Genomic DNA, 25,802 nt, shown 5'->3' on the forward strand with positions numbered 1-25,802 from the left:
GCGCTGGATTCTTGGCGCTGTTGCCGCTCTTTGCGCCGTCCCGTCCGCGTGAGCACTGAGCGTATGTGTGCGTACTGCGTGTGTGCCCTGAGACCCTGACTCGTGTAGTCGCGTGCGACTGCGCGCTGTGTACTTATTCACCACGATCCCCTCTGCAGCGAGTTTACATTGCCGACGAGGATGCCTGCTGCTGCCGTTACCTTGAGCTGGCGTCTTTGAGGTAACGTACTCTTCACGACACACGTCGTAAGTATGTTGATGATTTTATCGAGGTAGCGCGTATTGCTTACGTTTGAGGTTAGAATGAGCCGCCACCGCCGCATTGGTGTGTGAGGAAATCGTAATAACCCGATTGGCTTGATTCGCAATCGCCATCGAATTCTCCCATACGAGGAGAACTATCTAGATATAGCGATCTACGGGCTAGAGAGAGGCAGAAGTTAGATAGACAACAGATGTTTCCTTACTATCAGCTATAGCTATATGTGTGAAAAGAGACTCTGTTGCAACGGCGGGCAATGGCCCGTGATATCGTTTTTAAAGGGAAAATAATAATTTGCTGCGCTGCAAACGTCGTTCGAACGTTACGGCACTTATACGCGCGCGCTCGTTACTTTGAATGATTACATTACAGTACACACTGCCCCCGTCAGCGTAGAGCGTTGTCCCTTTATTTCCTTTTGTATTTGAAAGACGGCGGGGAGGTTGGTTTGTGCAATCGATAAGTAGCTCCAAATCGTTATAACTTATGACAGAGAAGACGAGAAAAAGCGGCAACTCACCTCGAAAATTCAGCAGCGAGGACAGGCTCCCGTGCGCGCTGTATATAACACTGTAGTGCTGTATATTCGCCGAGATCCAGCCACGTATAATAATATGTATCCTATATATATATATATTGTGTATATCGAGCATCAACACAGAGACGTCGCGCATGCGCTCGCGCTAGCTCTTAGCGAAACGTACACATCGTACGTTGACGTACGTGGGTCTTTCCTCGCGAGACACGGAGCGTCGTGCATACGTGCACGCTACCAGAGCCTGCGCGGTTCATTGATACTTGTTTCGCGCAGTTGCGCAACTTGCAGCGCATTTTATTTGGACGTATGTGCGCTTGTGCAGCCTTCTTCGGATGCGGAATGTTTTGCAGCGTTTGTTTACTCCGTCCACCCGTAGAGTATAAGTATTTTCGGACATTGTCCGGCGAATACAGTCCCGGGCCGCCAGCCGTTGGCCGCTTCTTATGGGCTTTCCCGAGAATTACATTGCGATTGTCACGACTCGAAGGAAAGCTGTGTTGTCCGATCGGTTGATATGAAACGTTGCATAATGTTGCTCATGTCGAGCTGAGGTCGTCGCGAAATTTCACGCAATCACTCCGCTCGGAGAACGGCCTCCGATCCCGCATGCCGTCTGATGCCCCGACAAAGAGCTCTCTCCCTGACTCGGCTCGAGGCGGGCAAATCAATATTTCGCTGTATACGTTTGTTCTTCTCTCGAGGAACGGAGAAAAAGATCCGCGTTGAACCGACGGCCAATACATTGTAAACATTCGCGCAGCATTATTGCGTAAGAGTCGAACGCGAACTTGCTGCGTATATGACGCAATAATGTCCGGGCAGAGCAGCGAGGCATCATCTCAGCTATGATCGATGCAGGCAATGGACGCGACGCGCTATAGAGATTAGCTATAGGTACTCGAATACTCAGCGTTCGGAAGTGCGGCCGTGCGGCAACAGTGATCCACTCAGGTACAATTTCCCTCTTCCTTCGGAAAACTGCTCGCCTACGGGCCGGAGCGGCAGTTCGTAAAATTAGAACGGCTGCAGCTGCGCGCGCGCGGCGGCTATGCGGCTCCTTCGAGAATCTGTCTAGTCGGAGAGGCCGGATGTCGATCGACACACGCACTAACGCACTCGTTCCGGCGGGGGAGAGGTATTCACAGGCGTTGTTCCGGGAAATAAAAATACCCAGTATAGAGACTGCGCTGGGGAGCACAAAAACAACATCGACAATGGGATTCGTCGCGAGCGTGACCAGCGATGAATCACCTCGCTCGAATAAGTTATGTTGTAGCATCATCATGCTTATCGATAGCGCGCGCGCGCGCGCGCGAGACTACGTGCAATGACCGCCTGGGCATTGCACGTAGTCGCACATGCCTATACAGTTTTTACATATACTGCACGGTGGAGAGTGATGCCTCGACGCCGGCGCCGAACACGAGCTCATCATCTCTTGGCTTCCTTGCCTCATCGGACGCGATCGTTCCGCTTATTGCCTTATCGCACGAGAGAAGGAAATTCTGGCGCGATTCTCTTGGGAGTCGTAAAAAGCGGAGCCTACGTGATACCTGTCAGGCCTTTCCGATGCTGGAATGATCATCGCGACAAATGAATAATAATAATCGAATTATTCGTTGCTTCGAACGACGACGAGTGTGTTTACGTTGTGGCGCGACTAAATTTACACTGATTATCCGCGACGGAGAAGTCGGGAAGGAAATGATTCCAGCTATTTCGTCATCCTGTATCTAGAGGTCAGGGAATGAAACGGAATTCAGCTGTCTTGAGGAACGCGACGAAACCGCACGATCGAATGCTGAACAAAGCCAACGGCCGGACGCGTGACGAAGCAGACACGCATTCGCGGACGCGGCGATCAGGGCCGACGTACTATTTTTGCGAGTATGCCTCGCCTCGGTCAGCCGCTGAAAGTTATTGGAAGTAATTCTCTGTCGAATAATAATTCCGGCAAAATATTATGTCCCTCGGTGGAGTTCTCGCGAGATTTCGCAAGCATTTTCCATAAACTTTTCCATTATCAAACTGTCCGTGGCGCCATGTCCTTATTCTTGCGAGGGGAAAGACGACGACTCGCACGCGCCGCTCGGATGGAAATCGCGCCAACTGATAATGATTGTAACACAATGCGAATCCACGATCTCATGCGGCGCGAGTGAGTCAGTCGCGCGCGTGAGGCATCGTTTTTCTTTTCCAAATGAGAAACTCAGCCCGCTGAGAGCTGCGTCGCGTTTGCTTTGCGAGCGGGGATGTCATGTTCCAATAACGCGAGCTTCGGAGTGGATTACGCATGGTGTGGCTGGTAGGTGCAGAAACCTTGCTCTCGCGCGTATCTCCAGCGGCGGCGGCCGGCGGCTTTTCAAGGCCGCGGCCGCCGTTGAATTTGCATCGCTTGAGAAACGCTCGGCGCCAATGTCGTTCCGCCTCCAGCTGTACACGTATAATAGATGTACAGCGTATAACATTGCGAAATGCCGCGCGTTTGAAGGCTCCTTCGCTCGCCTCGCGGCTTTTGCAAAAAGTCCGGCCGGAGAGATATATCATAATGATAATGATACGCTGGTCTGAATGTGCGGTGGTGAGGTAGCTCGAAAGGTCAAATTTTCATTGCGAAACGGATACGCGCGTATGAATGATGCGACGCTTGTTACACGTCCATCAGTTGGTCGGTTCTCGATTTTTCAACGGGCACTTCGTGCTCAGCCTTCGTGAAAATCGCGCACAGTAATGAGGCCTTTACGACGCACGACAATAGCCTCGTCCTTCTGTATTTCACAGCTTTCCCAGAGCCTCGCCGAGCGCGCGCATTGTGCTGTGCAGGATAGAGTACGGGCGGTAGAGCCTAGGGCCCCGAACTTCCGGATCTAGGCGGGCGCATCTCTTCTTCTTCTTCTTCTTCTTCTGTACACTTTTTGCATTATGACTGGGCACGCTCCGCGGCAAGTTATTCCCGGGCTTTACGACTGCGGACACGGCCGCGCAGGTAGAACCTATATACATTGTTCCGTCGATTTCAAAGTTATGCCTTGTTCCGAAAATAGACTCTTCGAAGCATTTTAAATACGCCCGGCGCAATAAGTATTATGTACATGCGATTAGCGCGCGTTTCATAACGATATATATACGCGCGCACACACACACACACACACACACACACATCGTCGATGATGACACCGTGACCTAAAATACAAGCCGCAGCAGCGCCGACCTCCATCACCGTGAGCGCGCGCGCGCGGATGGCAATTAAAAAATGTTAGCCTGCGCGCGCGTTCATTTTTCTTTGTCTCCTCGACTCTGCGCTGTGAAGGCGTATCCCGAAAACCGCCGCGGAGTCTTTTTCTTGCCGGAAATCGAGCTCGAGCGCCGCCTAATTTCTCGAGAAAAAAGTTGATCAATGACGCGACGGCCCCTCTATCGCTCTGCCGAATGTAGATTGTGGATGCGGCGCGCTGACGGCGAGGCCGGAAGTGCGCGCCGCACTCAATCGATAGCTATGTCCGAGCGTTCAGTCGCGAGTATGTTTGACTTTCCCGAGTTGAGGCGCACAGGTCGCGCACGGCAGGGCAGGGGATCAGCACCCTACAGGCGACTGGCGAGGCTGTTTGGTTTATCGCTTAAGGGGCTTTCCGAGGCCCAGAGCTGCTTATAATCCTTCTCCGGGGCTCGAAGATTACGAGGATTACTTTCGGCGGCGTGTGAAAGTCCTCCACGAATGCCGAATGCTCGGTAAAGAAGGTCGAATAAGGACGAGAACTTTTGAAACGTCCTCGCAGTAATTGCCAAAGAATCGGCGGTTCGGCCGAGCGGAGGAGAGGAGGGAATCAAGAGCGTTGGAGTGAGTGTCGGCCTCGAGCGAGGTTGCGGCAGCGCAAGCGAGTCGCTTGCAAAATCCCGAGCCCCTGGAACGTGCAAGGCTTATCCTCGCTGCGCTACAGCGGCTCGAGAGAGGGACCGGCGTTTTCGATTCATCTCCGCATCGGCAGCATCACCTGCCAGAGAGCCGCGCAACAGCCGGAGGGGCAGATGCGGCGCGGCAGCTGCGCGCCCAAATTATGCCGTGCGCGCTTGCTTGCACGCGTCCAGCATCCTTTTCAGGGATCGGTGTCCGATGCGGCGATCCCGATGCATCGGGCGCGCGTGCCGACAACTGCCGGAGCGTGCGGCTTCTGCCGAGCCCTCCTCGCTATTTTCGTGCGCTTCGGCTGGAGCCTGCCTCGCCTCCGTCATCTGCGGCGCTGATGCAGCAGCTGATGCCTTCATCGCCGATCGGGCGGGCCTCGGAGGAGGCGACTCGATCGCGAATGACGCGAATCATTTGCGAAAGTGCCCGCGTCCTCGAGAGCTCGGGAGAATGTACGAAATCCCGAATCGCAACCTTCGACCTCTCCTCTCCTGTCTTGGCAAATATAACATCGGCAAGCCGCGCGTGAATCGTTGACCCGGCCGGTACATCCGAGCATACATTCTTAGTAGCTTTGCTCGCGGTAACGGAGCGGAGAAAAAAATCTGCTTGAAAATTCGTCATTTGCCGCAATTATCGGCTCGTGTTGCGTGAGCCGACGATTGTAATACTCGTTCCAAAGCGAGTTATTTCGCCGAGCCGCAAAAAAGTCGAATCGAAGGCTGAATGAAAAAGAGACTCGCGCGAACGCTTCTCCGCTGGCGGATTGCGCAACATCGCGCGGCCTCGACTCGATCAGCGCCGCAGAAAAAGAGCTCGCGCGCGTCTGGAAGTACGTGCGTGTGCGAGCAGAGTCTCGAACTTGACTCGGTTCGAGGTTAGCCGCTGGCGCGCGTATCCTTGCGAGTGCGAGAGAAAGAGAGAGAGAGCCGGCGACGGGCCAGTGCGCTCGTCGGGTACAGGCCGCATCCAGGACATCGAGAGCGGTGAGCGGAGACTCGGGGACCGGAGGATGTACCTGTATATTCTTAGACTGTGCGTTGCGCGCAATTGATTCGGCTCGCTGCAGTGCGAGTTCGTAAACGCGGCGGCGGGGCACAGCGCGCGAGCGGAAAATTCTCTTATGCGATGGGGGCAAGCGCGCGCTGCCGTCGGGATATTTGCGTTCCGTACGAATCGTGGTTATCGTCCTTGAGATAGCGCTCGGCCGATTATCGTCGCCTACGATGAAGATTCGCCGCTGCTGCGTGAGGCACCGCGTCATCGCTGCATGACGACGCGCCGCGCGACTCCGTCATAGGTTCCTGAACCACTTGCCAAGAATTTCCGAGCGCACTCTTTGATTCGCATATGCAGTGCGCGACCGAGCGAAGACGAGCGATTTTTCCGGCTTTCGGGGCTGTCGTGCTCATTGCGCGAAACTCAGCAATTCCTCGGCATCTAAGCAGTTGTGCGGAAAGTTTGGAAAATCGTGCGAGCGGCTGTACTGTAACGACTGGTTGCGCGCTTTTGCTCGATGACACGTCGATGATACGTACAGCGACGTTTCGCAAACAAGGAAAAAGATATCCAACGCCGCGCGCATTCGTACAGTGCATGATGTTTCTAGCTCGCAGGCTTAAAGTAAAAGTTGCCGGAATATTCGGATGACCATTTTCGGGTCGTCGACTCGGGCCGGCGCTCGCTCGAGCCTCGCGAGGTAAGATGGACATTAAAAATACACGCGCGCACACACACACACAGAGGCCGCGAATGCCTCAGCGTTGACGACGGCGTTCTATTTCGGAGAGATGCCGATAAGTGGCCGCGCAAGATCGGAGACTCAGCCGGAGCTCGCCAGATCTCTCTCTCATCCCTGTCGAAGATCGAGACGAGATCGCGCGTACTTGGAGCGATTCTCACGAGCAATCGCAGCGAATATTTCGCTGGCAAGGTCGAGTCCTTGCCCGGAAGGCACAAAACTCGGGATCAGGATGTCTTTTGCCGTACGTGAGCGGCGTCACGGCGCGCACTCGAGTACTCGAAAACAAATGCTGCGGCCTGGACAAAAGAAGAGCGCCTGTATATATATGTGTGTATATCGCGCAATTATTCGCTTATCAGCCGAGGTTGCGTCAGCCGAAACTTGGCGCTCGCGGGACTTCCTCGTGCTCGCATCTGTTATAATGTATGTATACAAGTGAGAGAGCGACAGCTGTTCTGTTGAGCGGCGAATCCTTCGCAGCAGGAGTGCAAGACTCTCGGGCTGCACGTGACGTGTCGTCGGATCGTGCGCGCGTTCTACTGTACAATATCGACGGATAACGCACACCTGCGCACGTACATACACGGCGTTTCGCAACGACTCTTGTCTCAACACGCTTATCTCTCGGCCAGAATTTATGGGAATAAACGCGCGAGTGCGCCGATATCAGCTGATGAAAGAGCACTCATTTTAGCATTTCATTTTATAAAGTCTATTCAGGGAATGCCCGCCCCCACTGTTGTTCTCGTCTTTCTTATATGCCTGCATGTTATTCAAATGGATGACGCAGCGCACGCATCGCTTTCAGAGCCGCCTATCGCGTAGAAAGTTTCAGCGCTGATTCAAGCGCGCGTGAGCAATTACAGCCGGCCGGTCTTCGAGTCATCTGCCGCGCATTCCAGCAGATTCTGCCATTTTTTTTCTCATCCCGAGCCTCGACAATAAATAATAGCAGCATAAATCACGCGGCGTTTCCCCGCGCGTCGACGAAACGGCATCGGCCGGCGGAAGTGCGAAGAGAAAGGGGGATCCGGTCATGAAAATGTCTTTAAAGCCGCGGAGAAAAGCGACGGGAAGAGAGTGCGAGATTTAAAGGCCGGAAGGGAATAGAGGCGCATTGTTGTCGTTGGCCTCACTGCGGGACGGGAGCCGCCTCGGCCACTGAGCAAATCGAAGGACGCTTTTCTTTGCGCGTTTGCCTCGGTGAGGTCCTCCTCGAGCTGTAAACAGTCGAACGTGCACCGCATCCGCCCCCGGAAGAGACGCGTGCCTGCCTGCTAATATAAGTATACGTATGCGAGAGAGAGAGAGAGAGAGAGAGAGAGAGAGAGGGGGGGGGGAGAGAAAGCTAATTGTCCGGCAGTTTCGTGCTGCTACTTCCGGGGATCTCTCTCGTCGACCCGACGACAGCTGCGCCGCCGACGAGCCTGACCCAAGTGCAGCCTCTAACGAGGGAGCTGACGCTGATCTCGGTGCTGCTGTCTTGCGTTGTCGTTGTCGTTGTTCCTGTTGTTGTTTGTTAGCGGCTGACGAAAGGTGTGCACAGTTGCAGACACGAGTGTAGCAGCCATGTCGGAGGAAGCGGCCGATCCGGGCGCGAGCCGACACGGCAACTTCATCAACTACTACCAGTTCCACCCGGCGGAGGAGCGGCTGCGGCAGCTTCCGCGCTCCATCCAGCAGCCCCGGCAACGGCGCAAGTACGTCGCCCTGGACGTCGGCTGCAACGCGGGGGTGAGCGCGAAAAGCCTGCCTCAAAGCTATCGCTCCTATTTCCCGCTCACGCGCAGATCTCATATTCGCAGGACCTCACGCTGGAACTGCACAAGTTCTTGAGCTCGAGACTGCCGGGCTGCGAGGTCTCGATCCTGGGCATTGACCTCGACCCGGTTCTGATCGGCCGAGCGCGCCAGAAGAACGACCGGCCGGAGTCGGTGACTTTCGAGTGCCTCGATTTCTTCGCCGACGAGCGCCAGTCCGTCGTCTCCTCCTACCTGCGCAAGCATCGAGTGGTAGGTGCGCCCAAGGCGAATAAGCCTCCCTTAGCCTCCTTTGCCCTCAGTCCGCAGCCTTTAATGCCCAGTTGCCCAATCTGTGTATGACGTTGCGCGCTAGGAGCGGTTCGACTGCAGCTACTGCTTCTCGATAACCATGTGGATCCACCTGAACCACGGCGACGCAGGCCTCGAGCGCTTTTTCCTCGACTTGAGCGCCTGCAGTGAGGAGCTGCTGGTCGAGCCTCAGCCCTGGCGGTGCTACCGGAACGCGGCCCGACGGCTTCGTCGCGCCAACCTCGCCGACTTCCCGCTCTTCGCGCAGCTGCAGGCGCGCGGCGACGTGCAGCAGCACATCCAGAACATACTCACGGAGAAGTGCGGCTTCGGAGTGCTCGAGGTCACGGAGCAGAACGACTGGCAGCGGAGACTCCTGCTCTTCCAGAGGATCCGACACTGAGGGATTCAGCCTTATATATATATATATATATATCGTGTGTGTGTGTGTATATATATATATGTATATAGTGTATACGATCGACGTCGATCGTGCGCATTTGATCAATTTCGGTTTGTCGCGAAACAACCTTGACGAAATATATGATACGAACAAAATTGCACGATGTATTGTTTGTTGGCTTTGCCGTTTCACTGCTGCGGCTTCAGTCGACAGCACGCGTTTTCAGCTTTCTTTTCCTCGGCAAACAAACTGTACAATGTGTGTGCAGTACTGTTATTCCAGTTTCGCGAAAAACCGTAGTACTCTCGCATAGCTTGCAGCTTGTCGAATGCATCCGACCCTCATGCAACAGGAAGGAAAAATAATAATAATCCAGCGCCAGGAGGATATTTCAGTCCAACAGGATTCCTGCTCAAATTGGTTAATCGGATTTGCTTGTGAGTTGATTAATTCTTCCTTCAATTTTAATTCTGTATTCACACATCGCAGGCGCGTACTTCTGTTTCGATAATCCCGCCGCTCTGACCGACGCATTCCACGACGACTTGAAATTTCATTGATATTCGGGTACTATGATTTGTGTAATCGAGATTATAAATATTTTTACCATATTCCAATTTAGCCAAGTACTTTCACGCCTGCTCTATTCGTTTCATCGCCAGCAGATGGCAGCACCTCGCGGCAACGGTCATCCGTCGCTACTCGATCGTCAAATGAGCGCAATTCGCTCGCGCTCCGCACACGCGGGCACACACACAAGCACACACACAGCACTGAGCACAATACACAATACGAAACAGTCGCCCGGGTAGTGGGGAGAACTCAGCCCGATATCTAATATCTATATACATTGCACACTAGTCGCACCGACAAACCTAGCGATGAATTCCGCGAGCAAGGTAAGTCGAAAAATCTAAGCTGCGAGAGACGCTTTTCCCGCCAAAGCATATTGCTTTGTATCCTGGCACTTCCGCAATCGCTAGACCTTCGGGCTCCCGCGCACACATCCCCATATAATATTTGGACCCGGTCATCCTCTGATCCTTCGCCCCTCAACCGCCTGCGCCTCTTACTTACTTAGCTTCGACACGCACCAAAAACAATTTCACCCCTTTTGTTGTTGGGCTCGCGGTTGACTCGTGCAAAGGTATACGCATATATACTCAAACAAGCCATGGAGATCAGCAACGGTAACAATAAGGTTATGTTTTGCTCTTGTTTTTGTTTATCTTTTTACATTTTCTGCACGTGTATATATATATATATATATATATATATATATGCACATACATAAGTATATATGGAGAGTGAGCGTTCTGTACAAGTACTGATGGGCGACTTGGAATCCACGCGGAGGTGTGTCATACACTACTTCCTCGAGGAAGTTTAGAGGTTACGGGAGCTGCAGAGAATCACATTTTCTAACATATAATGCTAAGCTTTGGACTTAACAAACTGGCAAATTGGCATTTTGCTTGTAGAAAAAATAATGCGCACACTGGTGTGACTGTATTACTGACTTTCTTCTCTTTTTCCAACAGGTCGGTGAGATCTTCACAGCTGCTGGAGCAGCGTTCAACAAGTTAGGAGAATTGACCATGCAACTGCATCCAACAACTGATTCTCCAACTGGGTAAATCAAACAGCCGTGCTTTATTCTGTTAATTGTTGTCATTACACCAAACACTGGCGCTCATACACTTGCATTACAGTAAATGGACTGACGAGGAAATCGAGATGCTCCGTCACTCGGTTAAGACCTTCAGCGAAGACTTGAACAAAATTAGCGATCACATCAAAGGAAGGACTGTGTAAGTTCAATGGAAATTCATCAATGTGGCTCCGAGACAACGGTCATAACTCGATTCCTCAGTCAGTACTTGATTTTTTTTTAAACAAAAACCATTGCTTTCCTTCCAGATCACAAATCAGATCTACCCTCAAGAAAAAAGCATTCGAGGAAGCTGGTGTTCCCATGAGGCAGCAACAAATTATCACCCAACAACAAGCCACGCCACAAACAAATGTCCAGCAGGTTCAAAAACAGCCAGCAAGCAATCCAGGACTAATGGGCAAGTCAGCTGAAGTGACATTGAATATGTTGAATGCACCTGAATCTGAAGTCGATGTGGAAGGACTGCCAGAAGAAGTTAAATTAGAGTTTGATGGAGCAACGGAAGAGGTTACGTCGTAACAATTAAATCTGTTTTAAGTGATGCAACAAATTTCAGAGACTGCAAGGCTATGTACATCAAATTTGATATGCCTCTATCTAAAATGATGTTTACATTAATTACTTGTGTAAAAAGTTTGCGACAAATCGGGGATACTTTTAATTAGAAATCTTACAATTATCAAAAGTAAAAAAATTGAGAGTACAAAAAATTTAGTTATGTCAGCATTTTCGTTACGATTTGTATCTTGGTGTCCACAACTGTAAATTAAGTAGTAAAGTAAGTTTTATACAAAAGTGTAAAAGAGTAAGTATGTCCTATTCTATATTTATGTAGCAGTCAGTTATTTTCACAATCAAAAAAACAAAATGACAGTGAATTCAATTATTTTCTCACAACAATGCCATTAGCATCGTGTATAATATTGTAGATGAATAAATTTATAATCTGCAATTATTTAGAAAATGATTGCTTCATGTATTTGCAATAAAAGTGCAAAAAATTTCATAAAAGAGTAGCAACATAAAATATATAATACTTGCGATTGTTTTTATATTGCTTAAAAAAAGCATCCTATGCATTGAAAATAAATATTTTTTATTTGACTTATTTCAATTTATTATCTAAAAAGAATCGCCTGCTCTTTTATTATCCAGTTTGTGCATGAAAAAATATTGTATGCCAGGTTTGGTTTTAGAGATTCTAGGGATTTTCGCTGCCAGCATTTAGTAATTTTCCATAGGTAGTGGTAAACCTGATGAATCCCTCCTTCTTTTCCATGGAGCCAACCAACCACCTCATTCTCATTGTAACATATATAGGTGCACATATTTACCAGATTGTTGCTGCTGCGCGCTGCACCGTCAAATTTTTCGGACCAGTAACCACTAACCAGTGAGTCAGTGACCATTCATTCTGCGTCTGCGAGTCTCCGAAAGAGGAGCCGAGTAGGTATCCGCAATTCCAGTCTCGCATTATTTATTGACAGATGACAATGGCTACTCTCCAGCCTAAGGACATACGCGCGCTACGTCAAATTTCGCGTTCAACGTAGATATATTAGCGACAATTGGAGACTGAAACGAAGCGTCGTGACTCTCGAAAACAGATGTGAAGGTTTCTGATTAAAAGGAGTTTAGTACTTGTAGTGAGTAGAAACAGAAGAGCCCATAAGGATTGAAAGGCGTACAAATAATACCAGCGCAAACACAACTCAGGACATATGGAAGGTGGCGTAATGGATAGTCCAGATACTACTCACAGCAGGTCCGAGGATGACCCTGCATTGCAAGGATGTTTCAGTCCAAAGAAAACACCTTTTAGATTCCTTGGTCTGGCACTTATGTGCTTGCTGGGATTTGGTAAGCAAACTCTCATTGTTGCAAACTTTTTTCCTCTTCCCATTCTATATACTATTATCGAATAAACTCTTATCTGTTTGACCTATAAGGCTACAATGCTTGATATTGACGCAAGTTTTCTGCTTGCTAGTTTCTATGGTATTCAGATATGGGTATTTTTATTTATGTAGCGTGTCTCTTACAATTATAAAAGCTAAGTCTGTCTGGAAAAATTAGATTTATTAGTTTTTTTGTGTATTTATCAAATGACAAAGAGCTTTGAAGTCAGCTGATATATCTCGTCATTTCATGATTAAGTATGACTAATACCTTTTGGATAATACAAAAGCTGAATAGGCAGTAAACAAGATGCCAATGCTCATTGGAAATTCTGTTAAATAATCATATTATTATGTATAAAACAATGTAAAAATATAGCTCTCAATAGTTCAAAATTATATCTGTCAATTAATTATCTTATCATGTATTTCAGGTTCATATTTCTGCTATGATAATCCTGCAGCGCTCCAAGATACATTTAAAACTGATCTAAATATGCCAACTAAAAAATTTGTTCTGCTGTATTCAATTTACTCTTGGCCAAATGTAATTCTATGCTTTATTGGTGGATTCCTGCTTGATAGTGTATTTGGAATAAGATGGGGAACCATCATATACATGGCACTAACATTGGTTGGTCAATTAATTTTTGCCATGGGAGCCTACGCAAATACTTTTTGGCTAATGATGGTTGGGAGATTTGTTTTTGGGTGAGTACCTATACACTAGATTCATCAGGTACCTTGGAAATCCAAATTTGTTCTACATTGTGTTTATTTTATAAATTTAGCATTGGAGCAGAATCATTAGCAGTTGCTCAAAACAGCTATGCAGTTCTTTGGTTCAAGGGTAAAGAGCTGAATATGGTCTTTGGACTGCAAATGAGTTTTGCCAGAGTGGGGTCGACCGTTAACTTTTTAGTAATGGAAAATATTTATGCATATGTCTCCAAAACTCTGGGTTACACAGGTCCCCAATGTATAGGAGCTGTTTTATTTCTTGCTGCTCTGACCTGTGTAGGCTCAATGCTTTGTGCTCTCTTTTTGGGACTCATGGACAGTCACGCAGAAAAAGTATTGAGACGCAACGAAGGCCAGGAACCTGAAATTGTCAGGCTCACAGATGTTAAAGATTTCAAGAGTGTATTTTGGCTAGTGGCATGGATATGCGTAGCTTACTACATAGCCATTTTCCCTTTCATTTCATTGGGAAAGTAAGTATTGTAGCTTTGAATCAAGTCTGTTGACAATTATTTTTTCTATTGTATATTCATGAATGAATTATTTTTCAGAGTTTATTTTATACGAAAATACGAGTTTGAGCCAGCAGTTGCCAATACTGTCAATTCGCTGGTTTATAGTATTTCTGCTATTGCATCTCCCCTATTTGGATTATTGGTTGACAAAACTGGAAAGAACGTCCTATGGGTTATAATCAGTATCATTGGCTCGCTGTTTGCTCATGGATTGCTTGCATTCACCTATGTTAGCCCTTATGTATGCATGGTCATTCTGGGATTGTCTTACTCAATGCTTGCAAGTAGTCTGTGGCCTCTCATTGCTTTGGTAATTCCTGAACATCAGCTTGGCACAGCATATGGAATGTGAGTACAGTTTCTTCTTTGCGTAAAAATAGTTATTCAAAGTTCAAATCGACAAAATTACGCAATATTGGCCATTAATTTCAGAGCTCAAGCACTTCAAAATTTGGGTCTGGCGGTGACGTCTATAGTTTGCGGAATCATTGTCGATACCCACGGCTACTTTATGCTCGAAATGTTTTTCCTTGCATGGCTTTGGAGTAAGTACAACAACATTAATAAAGCAGAAAACTATCATACGAATGATATGATTATTAAACTTGTGGATTGTGATTTTTTTCACAGTATCTCTAATTACTGCAGTTGTAATTTGGATATCAGATTCAAATACGACTGGTGGTTTTCTCAATATGTCTCCTAAACAGCGCGAGCATTATGAGCAAAATCCTTGCGTACCTGAGATCACGGAAAGAGAGAAGCTATTAGCAGGTGGCGGTGGTTCCACCTCGGACCTATCAGGTGATGATCTGCTGCAACCACAATCGGATACACGGATGAGAAATCGCTACCTGGCACGAATCGGTGCAGAGGTAACGGACGATGAATTACAAGCGTGACGAATGTATCGATTTAGAATGTTCAATTCCTAATAGGAAATCTGAAATGTTTCAGACTCCAGTTCACGTAAAGGGCACTACATATCGTGCTCTGCGATGATGAATTGTATTTTCTTACATATTAAGAAAGATCGATAGAAGGAGATATATCTTATATAAGAGCGGATGCCGAGACCTGTTTTATCAGGCACTTATATGTTTGCAGTGTACCTGAATAATTATTTCACTAAAGAATCTGCATGAGTGTACATTTCAAGTTACGTAATTTTCGTTGTTTGATTTTTAGGATAAAAGTTAGCCTTCTAAAAAATGCGAAAACTTGTTTAGTATTTCTGAAACAAACAACGAGGATAATCGCGTTGATGAATAGCGAAAATGCAAAAGGTCTTAGAACGATTGTAGATTTTGGAAAGATAGTATAACGATAATAATAATAATAATTACTTTGGTATGTTGCAAAAGAATATGCGCTGATGCAGGTATTGGATGATAAGGTCTGAAAGCCTCTTATGGGTCTATAAATTCAAAATGATGAATTTTCTCACTGTGTCTTCCTATCGCACAGCATGTATCTGTGATGTATCATTAGCTTAACAAAAGTATGAAATGAAAAGATGAGTTTTACTGACGAAGGTGCTTTTAACCAAAGCATGCATAGACAATTATGTTGAATCAAGTGTTGTATAACAATGATCTGGGTCCAGAAAGGCGTTTTATCTTTTATATTTAATATGTATATTTAATCACGTAAACGATGTCTTTCGTGTATATCGCGACTAATTCTAATAGCAAAATGTTTGTAACGATCTGCATATAATTATGTTGACAACAATTTAATTAAATATATATATATATATATATATATAAAATGTGTTATCTAAATTCAGTGTGTTCAAACGGTGTTACACAATATTATATGTACAATATATCAGAAAAGGATTGCGCTTGATTAACAGAGACACAAAGACAAAGAGAAGAAGAATTATAATAATTATGATAATGATATAGAAGAATAATTAACAATGGATGGATAAATAATCGTTAAATTGATAATACTAGATAAATGAATTTACATTATTATATTAAATAAATGTTGTCCACTGTTCATAGATATTGTTTGTGCAAAAATCATATTGTCTCGCCTAAGTCCATTAGATAACGAATTCATGGCAAATTTGCCGTGTGCGTCATATGCTTTATAGGTGCCGCCGTTGGAAATATTCTCCCGCACCCTTTGGTATTTATATGAGAGGATTCCGCTCCGAAAGAATGCGGGGCAAGAACATAATCAAACTTAAAGTGAAAATTCAAATTCCAGCCCAGCCTAAACAGCAATATCCTCTCGGTTCCGCCCACTCGCATTCTTCGCAACCGTCAAAGCTGTCTCCGGCGCTAAAGCCTCTATAGACGCATATACTTAAATTTATTTGCCGAGATCCGCAGTAAGTACTCGGTCAAGTCGCGAGCTAATTGTACAGCGCGATTCTATATGAAATATATACGAGCGAACGTATAACCTACGCGGTAGTCGGTACGGTATTTAAAAATGGTGCGCGTGCGCGGGAGCGTCGGAATCAGCTGCAGCGCGCCCGAGCTATATATCAAATGTATGTCGTCATTTTTAGCAGTAGAGAACGCGCGAGCCGTGGCGCAAGCAACACGTGCATCGTGCGTACCATATTATACTTATACTTATATAGGTATCCCTGTCAGAGCGAGAGCGCGCTGCGTCGCAGGATAGCTGACTGCCGAGGCCTGCGGAGAACAAGTGGCTTGGTGAAAGAAAACAGCCAGGATGGGAGTGCACGATAACGCAGACTCGAAGTACAGCCTGATGGGCAGCGGTGGCGGAGGCTCAGGCTTCGCGAAGTTACCTGCCAAGCGACCCAACACCGTTGTCTTCGGCGAGGGCAGCCCTAGGAACAAGCTGCTCAAGCAGCAGCAGCTTGAGGATGCCAAGAGACTCGTCAGCGGTCGGACACAGCAGCAGCAGCAGTCAGAGATCACCGACAAGATGAAGATCAGCCTTCAGCAGCAGCGGAAGTCGCTGCCTGTCTACAGGCTCAAACAAAAGTACGTGTTCCGCGTTTTGCTGTCTTTGCTACATACGTACCTCTTTGTCGTTGTTTCTCATGTCTTTGTCGGGGAGTGCGCCGGCCGTCGATATATACCTAGTTGATGCATTTTCGTTGCAGGTTGCTGGAGGAGATCAGGAAGAATAACACGCTCATTATAATAGGTGAGACAGGCAGTGGTAAGACTACGCAGATACCTCAGCTGCTTTTGTCGGCTGGCATGGCAGGATCCAGTGGCTGCATTGGTATAACGCAGCCTCGAAGAGTGGCAGCAGTCAGCGTGGCCAGAAGAGTGGCTCAAGAGCAGAATGTGCCACCTGGAAAACTTGTTGGGTATTGCGTTAGATTCGAAGATGTCACCTCCTCAACGACCAGAATCAAGTACCTCACCGACGGCATGATGGTCCGTGAAGCAATGACTGACGAGGTTCTGTCCGATTATTCTATTATAATTCTGGACGAGGCTCATGAGAGATCGGTGCAGACTGACGTACTGCTGGGTGTGGCGAGAAGAGCTCAGAAATTGAGGAACCACAAGAACATGCCACCGCTCAAGTTGATTGTCATGTCTGCCACTATGGACGTTGACAAGTTTGCCAAGTACTTTCATGCTCCAGCTGTCTATCTGGAAGGTCGTCAGCACCCTGTAAAAATGTTTCACACCAAAAAGCCACAGGATGATTATGCCTTTTCAGCACTTGTTACTGCCTTCAAAATTCACAGAGAATCTCCACCCAAGTAATTGTTTCATACTTTTAATCTTTTCTGAATGCTTCTCTTGCTGAATTTTCAGCATTGTGTTATTATTTTAGCCAAGACATACTGGTATTTTTAACTGGCCAAGAAGAAATCGAAGCTGCTGCTGTTGCAGCTCGGCAAGTTGTCAAGCTCTTGGAAGGAAAAGGATATCCACAGCTCAAAGTATTTCCACTTTACTCAGCTTTGCCAACGCATCAACAATTGGAAGCATTTAAACCATCAGCCCCAGGAATGAGAAAGTTGGTGCTGTCTACAAACGTTGCAGAGACGTCAGTTACTATTGGAGGTCTGTCATGTTTTGATTATTCAAAACGAAATAGTGATGGTGTGTTTGTAGTCATAGATTCGTTAAACTCAACACGTTTTGACGGTTTCTTTAAACAGGAATTCGCAGTGTGATCGACACGGGCGTTGTGAAAGCAAGAACGCACCATCCGACGACGGGCCTGGACGTCTTGCGCGTAGAAAAGGTTTCTAAAGCCCAAGCCTGGCAGAGAACTGGACGAGCTGGACGCGAGGCTCCCGGTAAATGCTACAGAACTTACACGCTCGAAGAATTCGAAAAGTTTAAAGAGATGCCGATCCCCGAGATACAAAGGTGCTCCCTTGCCGGAGTAGCGTTGCAGCTATTAGCCATAGGAATCGATATCACGACGTTTGACTTTATGGATAAACCACCAGCGGAGTCGATAGATACTGCGGTAGCGTGTTTAGAAAAATTGGGAGCTGTGAAGGGTAAGCTTTGATATTTCAAAATCGTCAAAGTGCCATGTAAATTCGATTGACTTGATAAATATCAATCATTGTCAAGGATCTCCACCGCAACTCACGACCCTTGGAAGAACGATGTCACTGTTCCCCCTTGATCCCCGATTTACCAAAGTCATACTTGCATCTGTGGAGCATAAGTGCTTGGAAGAAGCTCTGACTGTGATAGCGCTTTTGTCGGGGGAAAACATTTTTCTCGATCCGCCAGCTAAGCGCGAGCAAGCATTGGCTGCCAGATCAAGGTGCATAAGCATTTATGCAGCATTTTAGTTGTGCAGAATAAGATTTTCCACTAAGTAGTTGATCTTTTTCTAGGTTTGCATCTGACGAGGGCGATCACATAACACTCTTAAACGTTTATCGTAGCTACATGAATGCTCAGCAGAAAAAGCCCTGGTGTCATGAGAATTTCCTGCACTTTAGAAACTTGGACTACGCAGTGAACGTTAGAAAACAACTGGCTTCGCTTACTGAAAGAGCTAAGCTTGAAAAAACTAGTTGTGAGAGCAATACAGAATGTCTCAGAAGGGCTTTGCTCGAAGGATTAAGCGAAAATTTGGCCGAGTTGCAGAGGGACCAAAATTACGTTGCGGTAAATTGATCATTTAATCGCATAAAGATTATTATGTTGTCTAGGGCCGATAACTTGACTGTTTTGAATTTCACAGGTATCGTCTAGACATCCCGTAGCTATTCATCCGTCTTCAATACTTTATGGTACAAAGCCTCAGCTCGTGCTATTTACCGAAGTTGTACTTACCGGCAGGTGTTACATTCGAGGCTTATCAGTCATAGATCCCACATGGTTAAAAGAAAAGTCAGGGTCTTCCGGAAAAGCTGAATGAAATTGTCATTGACATGTTTTTTATTTTATTCATACTATCGACTTGGAGCAATGATTTCGATGGCTTGGCATTGCGACGAAAAAACAACGATTTGAATATTCGCAGAGATCGAAACCATGAAAAGTAAGTTTTTAAAGACTATTCTTAATTTTCTTGCAAGTTCTGTATAAAAAGTTTCGGCTCCAAATGGAATATCACGGAATGTAAATATATCCTGTTTATACTTTGACGGCCATTCAATAGAGTACAAATTAATAAAAAAACGAAAAACGCGATGAATAGGCGAATCTGTAATGCGTCTTTCGTTTGAACGTTTTGTAAACCTGGAATGTACCTTTATTGCTAGCAACGCAAGAAGTTTTCTATATTGAATATTTTGAACGAAAGTTTTATATAAAGTTATAAAAAAAACCAAACTTGTTATTCTTGAAAGATGCGTTCTTTTGTAATATATCTATATGTATATATACATAGAAAGAGATTATCGACCTGGATAATATTCAGTTTTGTATAATTATATATGAGGAAACGTTAAAGACATATAAAGACACGAATAAAACAAGAAATAGCTCTAGAATCACTAGAGCGAGTATTTCTTTTAGATCATTACTCATCACCTAGCCTAGCCAAACGTCTGTTGTTGTTATTCTTTTAACGGCGAACTTTTAAAAATTCACGATTGTCCGCCACTTTCGTGATTTTTTTCAAGTGGGATAGAGTCATGTTTTGACTTGCACGCGCATGGACGACGACGCTAGGATCAAGAATGGCAAAGGGTTGGAATGACTGCGCCGAGGATGCAGAAAATCTAGAGCCACATTACGAATGACGCAAAGAGCGCAAGAAAAAGTCGACGGTGGACTCGTCTTCCATTCGGCGCAACATGCAAATCGCGAACTACAAACAAGAGTGCATCGAGCGCTGGCCGCAGGGAAAAATACACTGCGGCTGAAAAGTTAATCCGGCGGACGTTGGGGGCTGGTGAGGTAAGTACGAGTATAACAAGAAAAAGTTACTCGGTTGGAGTAGCAGCAGCACGTATGCATGAGGTGCAGCGGGCGCGTAACACGTTTTTAACGAGCTATGATTAATCCAGCTGCTGCTGCTGCTGCTGCTGCTGCTGCTGCAACCGCAAGACTATCTGGAGTTGACCGAGGTGAAAAAAGGTTTGCGCCGTGCGTTTGCTCGACAGGTACACGGTGGCGGACAGTTGTAAAAGAGACAAACTGCGTCGACATGGATCGCGAAGGGTCGGCGTACATAACGCGAAAAACCTGCTGTCCGCGAGGAATTAGTGAGAATCTCTCGGGCCCAGCGGGGCGCTACGTGCATTGTGTGGCGCGATACTCGTAACACAGTAGGCCAGCGGAGCGCTCTCGGAGAGCATGTACAATGTATATATGTAGGAATAGGTGTACGTAATGGGGCTGGGGGAGAGCGCGGCCCGCCGCGAGAGAGAGAGAGAGAGAGAGAGAGAGAGAGAGAGAAGACGACTAAAATCAATATACGTGTCGCCGGCTCGGGACCACGGCACAGCCGAGCTCTCCGTGTACATACGTGTTGCACACGTACGTCACACGCGGGCGCGTGCATGCGGGTTGCTCGTTGTGGATTGTAGCGTGTACAGGCAGCTGCTGAATAAGCGCGAGCTTTCTTCTCGGGCGATCGGGCATTGAGCACCGCATCCCTCCCGCCTTATATATTGTTACCTCATATTCCTATTGATTTCCCGTCCCGTCCCGCGCCGCGTTCGATTCGACAGGGCGCCGCGCGAGGAGAAGAGCGCATCGCAGCCATTTCTGCGCTCTAATGGGACCCGGCCGGGGGAGAGGATGAGAAGCCCGCGGTGCAGGACCGGCCCGTCCAAGCGCCAAAGCCTCGCCGACCGGACCACGCGCACGCGACCTGCTCCCGAAGTAAAAAGCGGCTGGCAGACTCCCGGGCCACCTATATGAAGGGGCTCGGCGCGGAGAGCTCGCGAGTGCGCGCGAAATAATTAATAACCGTAATTAACGCTCGAGTTAGAATCTACGGGACAATCGCGAAAGTTTTATATCCGAGCGAGCGGTCTTTTTCTCCCGCCGGCGGGTTCAACTTTTTTCCTGGATTTCCTTAATAATTGCTCTCCGTTGACTTGGCTCCACTTGGCGCATCCCAGGCGACTCTAATCTGCAGCGTGCAGGGCGCTCGGCAACTGTTTTCCGGGTCGCGCGGGCAAGCGCAATTTTTTTCCACTTTCTCCGCGAAAACAATCGCCGCATAGCGTTGAAAGGCGCCCGGCCGCGCAGCGGAAAAGCAAACGCGAGCGGCGAGCGCCGGCAATTGTCTCCGTTTTGTCTCGTTTGCTTTATGCGCGCGCTTTGCTGACTGGCGCCGCTCTCTGTTGTGCGTCGGCGGAGGGCCTCAAAATACGAGTAATGAACTATTAAACTAACACGAGGCGAGCGCACAGAGAATTGAAAGGCCGTGAGAATCAGTGTCAAAGGGCGAACGCGGCTATCGGCTACTTGCATATGGGAGTTTTGCGCGCTGCCAAATCATGACCCACATAACGCAAGGGGCAGCCATGCGTGCCCCGTGTAGGAGCACGGTTTTTCGCGAGCTGCGGGCAGTCGAGAGGACCGCTGGCCTACTGCGCGAGCAGCCCCTGCGCCCAGCCAGGCATGCCTCGGTCTCTCGGCAGCTCCCGCCCCCCAGGCGCAGCGAAACTGACTCGCGCGCGCGCAGCCGCCCCTTCCGAGCCGAGCCGAGAGCAGCGCTGCCCGGGTCTCCTCGGGCAGTATCGAGTGTGCCTCTCTCGCGTCCGCAGCCCGCAGCTGGCCGTCGTCGCGCCGCGAGTGCAGTGCAGCGCGCTACGTCCCCTCGGCAGCCTCGGCGGCGGCTTCCTGCAGTTCACCTGCGGCCGGCATTGTGAGTATGACCTATCGATTTCGGTGCACCCGACGATGAGTTTCCCCGTTGATCCGAGAGCGCTGGCGGGCCGGCGTTGTTCTTTGTCCGCCAAGTCCCCGATGAAATTCGGCGAGCGCGCGCGACTTTCCGATCCCGTTATAACTCGGCCGCTGCGTGCACGCGATCCTGCTCGACAGGTGCACTGCGGGCGGGCGAGTTTATTGCGTGCACCGAGCTCTCGATGGGCTCGAGCCTTTTTCGCGAGCTCGATCGAACGCTGTGCTATTCGACTTTTGACTTTTCAGCGACGCCGATGCGGGGAATGCACGGCTCGAGGCGCTCGACAAGCCGCCGCGCCACTGCAGCGACGATCGACGGCGAGGGGCGCAGCGGCATCGGCAGTGCGTATTAGCGCCGATGCACAGGGAAAAGCAAAGGCCGAGCCTGACTCGAAGCCGCGGGCACGGGAGAGTTCCGGTAAGTCGCCAAGAGTGCAGCGCGGGGAGAGTCACTCGGAGCGATCGGCTGCCATAATCAACAGGTAGCAAAATAGCCAGCGGTGCAGGCCTATACTGAAAGGCCGCTCTTCGGGATCGATCGCGCGCCGCTATTTTTAGTTGCGGCACTTGCTCGCCGAGCGTCAGGATGATACACGCGAGTTGACTTTTGCAGAAGCGATGTGAGGAATGATCAGGTGGCTGATGGTCGGACTGCTCTTGTTTACGGAGTCAGCCTGCGAGAGCGGAAGAAATGCGCTGCCCGGCAAAAATGGCAAGAATGAAAAGGAGAGCGCCGCCACGAGAGCTACCGCCACCACGGCCGAGGAGAACATCTATCGTGCGTACAATTTTCTCCTTTTCTCCTTTTCTCCTAATACAAATTACAAATGGCAGAATAGCTCAGGAAACTTGCACCTTCCACAGGTCTAACCTGCTACACGTGCGTCAACGTCAGCGATAACAAGGCAAGCATTATATTATATGCGCGGGTCTTATAATCGTGTACTCACCCGTGTAACATGCTCGCAGATGTGCAACGAATGGGCAATCGACACGCCGTGTCCAGCCGGAGGCCGGGATTTCTGCCGATCCCTGCACATCCTGGACAGCCGAGGGCAGAGCGTCTTGGCAAGCATACCCGCCTCTATTACAATATACTATAGCCGTTATGTGTAATTTGCCAAGGCACACCGGGCGCGATTTCATTCTTCTTCGAATGAACACCGGTCGTATGTCACGAGCAATTGTGTCATTTTTTAGGTGAGCAAGAGCTGCGTCAGCAAAATCGAATGCAGTCCGGCGTCCGTCGGCTGCGTGCCCATCGACACGCAAAAGGTTCGTATATAAATGCTATTCTCCGACTGCGCTGCCCACCGCTGCCCACCGGCAATGGCCATTTCATAGCCAATAATCCGTCTTACGAGTCCTCGCTTTTTACCGTCCCCTTTCAAGCGTTATCGAACATTCATTTTTATTTATCAAATTTCGGTGAATTTATTCACCGCAAGCGATCCCAAATCTGACGTGTGCATCCACAGATATGCATAAGCTGCTGCGACACGAGCTACTGCAACATCGAGTCGCCGACGAACGCGACGAACGCGACGTTCTCGCGCAAGCGGCCCAAACCAAAGAGCCTCAAGAAGAAGAAGAAGAAGAAGAAGAAGAGCAGCGACCGCGCTGTGGACCAGGACGAGGGCGAGGAGGAGGACGAGGACGAGGACGAGGAGGAGGACGAGGACGAGGCCTCAACCGCGTCCCAGTCGATACTCTTCCCGAGACTGGCCAGCCTCGCCTACGGCACCGCCTTCTACTCTGCAATTAGCGTCTTTCTCAATCGAGCATATCATTAATAGATCGTAATGTATAGTAACGCAATTATCGTGTACATAAACGATTGACTACACCTATACACATTATAGTACGATACATGATGCAGATACACTCTGATGTCGGCGGACGAATAGCAGGAGAGTTAATTACGCACCTACGTGCAACAATCAAGATACATACCTGTAATACATATAAGTAAGGCCAATCGTAGGATTAAGGTGTGAACAAAGCAAAAGGAGAGAAATGCAATATTATGTAGAAGACGTTGTTTGAGCTGGTTACTCGCGCGCCTTTGGCGGTGCCGGAGGATGTGTATCTTCCGCGTCTCGACCGCGTCTCGACCGCGTCTCGACCGCGACTCGACACACGCGCACACCCCCACACACTCCGCGTCCTCGCCGCTTTTTCCGGCAAAAAGCCGACGTTTTTCCCTGCGCAATGCAAACCCGAGGCCGCGCGTCTATGAAAAGGGGCAAATGGGCTTCTCCCGCTCTCTCGCTCCTCTCTTTTCCGCGCTTTTCTAAGCTGAATAGGCTGCGCTGCTGGTCAGTCTCGTTGACTCTTTACGCTGCGGATCTTCAGAGGGGCGGGATAGCTGAAAAGCCCCCGTCGTCGACGGTAAACCAGGCGAATGAACACTCAAGCCCCGTGAATGAGCCTTATTATTTGCTTACAGCCGGCCCGGCCGTCGGACGCGTTTGGCTTCCTCCACTTCGGCCTCTTGCGCGCGCGCGCGAGCTGTTTTTTTTTTCATGCGATAAATGGCCGCATTTTACTCGGACCTTTTCAAACGCTTTTATTCGTTTACAGGTGGTTCTTCGTTCGCTCCTTGACCCCCCTAGCTCTCAGCTGCATATAGATTGCGCTGATTGAAAATTCTTTTCATGTATCGCAGCGTCCTCGCATGTTTTCTTCATTATTAGATGCGAATTTTATTCATATATCAGTAGTAGGGTGTAGACGAATCAACTCAACCGTTGTTGCTATATAGATATGCAGTACTATATACAATTATGTATACGCGCCTTTGAACGCAATACTGTGCGCCAAACTATACCGCAGTTATATTGAAGATTTTGATCTCAGGTTATCGATGCAGTGAGAGGAAAATCGTTAGAATAATAGTTTCGAACTTTTGCGTTCAGTTGGCCGATTATGCGTCGGACAGAAACATATTAAACATATATATATATACATATATATATATATATATATATATATATATATACACACACACACACACATGTCCTTTGTTGTATGAACATACGTGCGTGCATTTTTCAGTGCGATTCAAAGTACGCATAAAGAAGGAAGTGCGTGGAAACTACTTTTTTTCAGCGCTAGTTTTTTCTTAGCTTATTAACCGCATGCATCGCATCAATATGGGTATCTATGCTCGGCAGAAAAGTAGAGCGGCATACACACACGTAAAATGCAAAGTAACAAACAGACAAACATAAAACTTGAGTGAAAAAGGTGCGTTATACTTAGTGTAGAGAATAAACAAGGAATAACCAGAGCGTCATACATAACGGTGCCAATTTTTCAGAGTGATGATGCGTAAAAATATATGTCAAATAGAGAAAAAGTAAAACGTCGTCTCTCCTATACTTATATATATATATATATATATATATATATATATATATATATATATATATAAAGTCCTCGTTCAGTTATAACGGCGGAACAAGACAAAAGATATGTATAGAAAAGGGAAACAAGCGAGAAGCAGCGAGGGCGAGCGAAACTTAGATTTTTCCGTGTGTGTGTATATATAGGTACACGTATCACATAGATACATACAATTATACAGTATATACATTGTCGCATCGTGCGAGCGCGCGGGATGATTATTATTACATACATAGATACGGTATAGAGATGCGTACATATAAAGTATTGAACACTATTCGAAGAAGCAGGCACTATGCATACACAATGTTATAACGATGAAGACGTAGTGATCTGCACAATGAAGGAATTGTTTTAATCTTA

General features: G+C 47.9%; 4 protein-coding genes across 24 annotated transcripts; all 4 read left to right on the plus strand.

The window, feature by feature from the left end:
• Positions 1–7: 7 nt before the first annotated feature.
• LOC103315282 (chromatin complexes subunit BAP18) lies at positions 8–11,685 on the plus strand. 14 transcript variants are annotated; one of them, XM_031930984.2, is made up of 8 exons: positions 25–220; positions 7,995–8,182; positions 8,254–8,460; positions 8,532–9,339; positions 9,525–9,801; positions 10,444–10,535; positions 10,615–10,713; positions 10,823–11,685. In XM_031930984.2, the coding sequence occupies exons 5-8, from the start codon at positions 9,784–9,786 to the stop codon at positions 11,094–11,096; spliced, it is 483 nt and encodes a 160-aa protein (XP_031786844.1). In that variant the 5' UTR covers positions 25–220; positions 7,995–8,182; positions 8,254–8,460; positions 8,532–9,339; positions 9,525–9,783; the 3' UTR covers positions 11,097–11,685. The 14 variants fall into 14 exon arrangements, 8 of the variants coding, with proteins under 8 accessions (XP_032456153.1, XP_032456155.1, XP_031786844.1 ...); XR_004344980.1 differs by lacking the exon at positions 9,525–9,801 and having other exon boundaries at positions 8–220; positions 8,564–9,339; positions 10,823–11,681; XR_004344977.1 differs by lacking the exon at positions 9,525–9,801 and having other exon boundaries at positions 16–220; positions 8,239–8,460; positions 8,564–9,339; positions 10,823–11,681.
• A 216-nt stretch (positions 11,686–11,901) lies between these two features.
• LOC100115877 (major facilitator superfamily domain-containing protein 1) lies at positions 11,902–15,744 on the plus strand. The gene is made up of 7 exons (XM_001600421.6): positions 11,902–12,437; positions 12,910–13,186; positions 13,267–13,689; positions 13,768–14,079; positions 14,164–14,276; positions 14,362–14,606; positions 14,689–15,744. Exons 1-7 carry the CDS (start codon positions 12,299–12,301, stop codon positions 14,731–14,733), a joined length of 1,554 nt encoding a protein of 517 aa, XP_001600471.1. The 5' UTR covers positions 11,902–12,298; the 3' UTR covers positions 14,734–15,744.
• Positions 15,745–16,147: 403 nt separating this feature from the next.
• On the plus strand, positions 16,148–19,110 carry LOC100115842 (ATP-dependent RNA helicase DHX33). Its single transcript, XM_016985912.3, has 8 exons — positions 16,148–16,240; positions 16,334–16,706; positions 16,829–17,446; positions 17,521–17,753; positions 17,852–18,202; positions 18,279–18,477; positions 18,551–18,827; positions 18,904–19,110. Exons 2-8 carry the CDS (start codon positions 16,429–16,431, stop codon positions 19,078–19,080), a joined length of 2,133 nt encoding a protein of 710 aa, XP_016841401.1. The 5' UTR covers positions 16,148–16,240; positions 16,334–16,428; the 3' UTR covers positions 19,081–19,110.
• Positions 19,111–19,836: 726 nt separating this feature from the next.
• Positions 19,837–25,432, plus strand: LOC100678701. 8 transcript variants are annotated; one of them, XM_008208574.4, is made up of 7 exons: positions 21,448–21,990; positions 22,278–22,809; positions 22,896–22,936; positions 23,001–23,099; positions 23,232–23,306; positions 23,510–23,835; positions 23,911–25,432. In XM_008208574.4, the coding sequence occupies exons 2-6, from the start codon at positions 22,659–22,661 to the stop codon at positions 23,822–23,824; spliced, it is 681 nt and encodes a 226-aa protein (XP_008206796.1). In that variant the 5' UTR covers positions 21,448–21,990; positions 22,278–22,658; the 3' UTR covers positions 23,825–23,835; positions 23,911–25,432. The 8 variants fall into 8 exon arrangements, with proteins under 8 accessions (XP_032456158.1, XP_008206796.1, XP_031786841.1 ...); XM_031930981.2 differs by having other exon boundaries at positions 23,510–23,830; XM_031930978.2 differs by having other exon boundaries at positions 21,855–21,990; positions 23,001–23,136.
• The last annotated feature ends 370 nt before the right edge of the window (positions 25,433–25,802 follow it).

The sequence above is a fragment of the Nasonia vitripennis genome, chromosome 5 (assembly GCF_009193385.2).
Source record: "Nasonia vitripennis strain AsymCx chromosome 5, Nvit_psr_1.1, whole genome shotgun sequence".
NCBI lineage: Eukaryota > Metazoa > Arthropoda > Insecta > Hymenoptera > Pteromalidae > Nasonia > Nasonia vitripennis.

Coding starts and splice junctions, on each gene's coding strand:
- LOC100678701 (XM_031930978.2), top strand. CDS start 22,659: ATGATCAGGTGGCTGATGGTCGGACTGCTCTTGTTTACGGAGTCAGCC. Junction 22,810..22,895: donor GGCCGAGGAGAACATCTATC/GTGCGTACAATT, acceptor CACCTTCCACAG/GTCTAACCTGCTACACGTGC. Junction 23,307..23,509: donor TGCCCATCGACACGCAAAAG/GTTCGTATATAA, acceptor GTGCATCCACAG/ATATGCATAAGCTGCTGCGA.
- LOC100115842 (XM_016985912.3), top strand. CDS start 16,429: ATGGGAGTGCACGATAACGCAGACTCGAAGTACAGCCTGATGGGCAGC. Junction 17,754..17,851: donor GACGTCAGTTACTATTGGAG/GTCTGTCATGTT, acceptor TTCTTTAAACAG/GAATTCGCAGTGTGATCGAC. Junction 18,478..18,550: donor GCATTGGCTGCCAGATCAAG/GTGCATAAGCAT, acceptor ATCTTTTTCTAG/GTTTGCATCTGACGAGGGCG.
- LOC100115877 (XM_001600421.6), top strand. CDS start 12,299: ATGGAAGGTGGCGTAATGGATAGTCCAGATACTACTCACAGCAGGTCC. Junction 12,438..12,909: donor TATGTGCTTGCTGGGATTTG/GTAAGCAAACTC, acceptor CATGTATTTCAG/GTTCATATTTCTGCTATGAT. Junction 13,187..13,266: donor GTTGGGAGATTTGTTTTTGG/GTGAGTACCTAT, acceptor TTATAAATTTAG/CATTGGAGCAGAATCATTAG.
- LOC103315282 (XM_031930982.2), top strand. CDS start 10,077: ATGGAGATCAGCAACGGTAACAATAAG. Junction 10,536..10,614: donor ACAACTGATTCTCCAACTGG/GTAAATCAAACA, acceptor CTTGCATTACAG/TAAATGGACTGACGAGGAAA. Junction 10,714..10,822: donor CACATCAAAGGAAGGACTGT/GTAAGTTCAATG, acceptor CTTTCCTTCCAG/ATCACAAATCAGATCTACCC.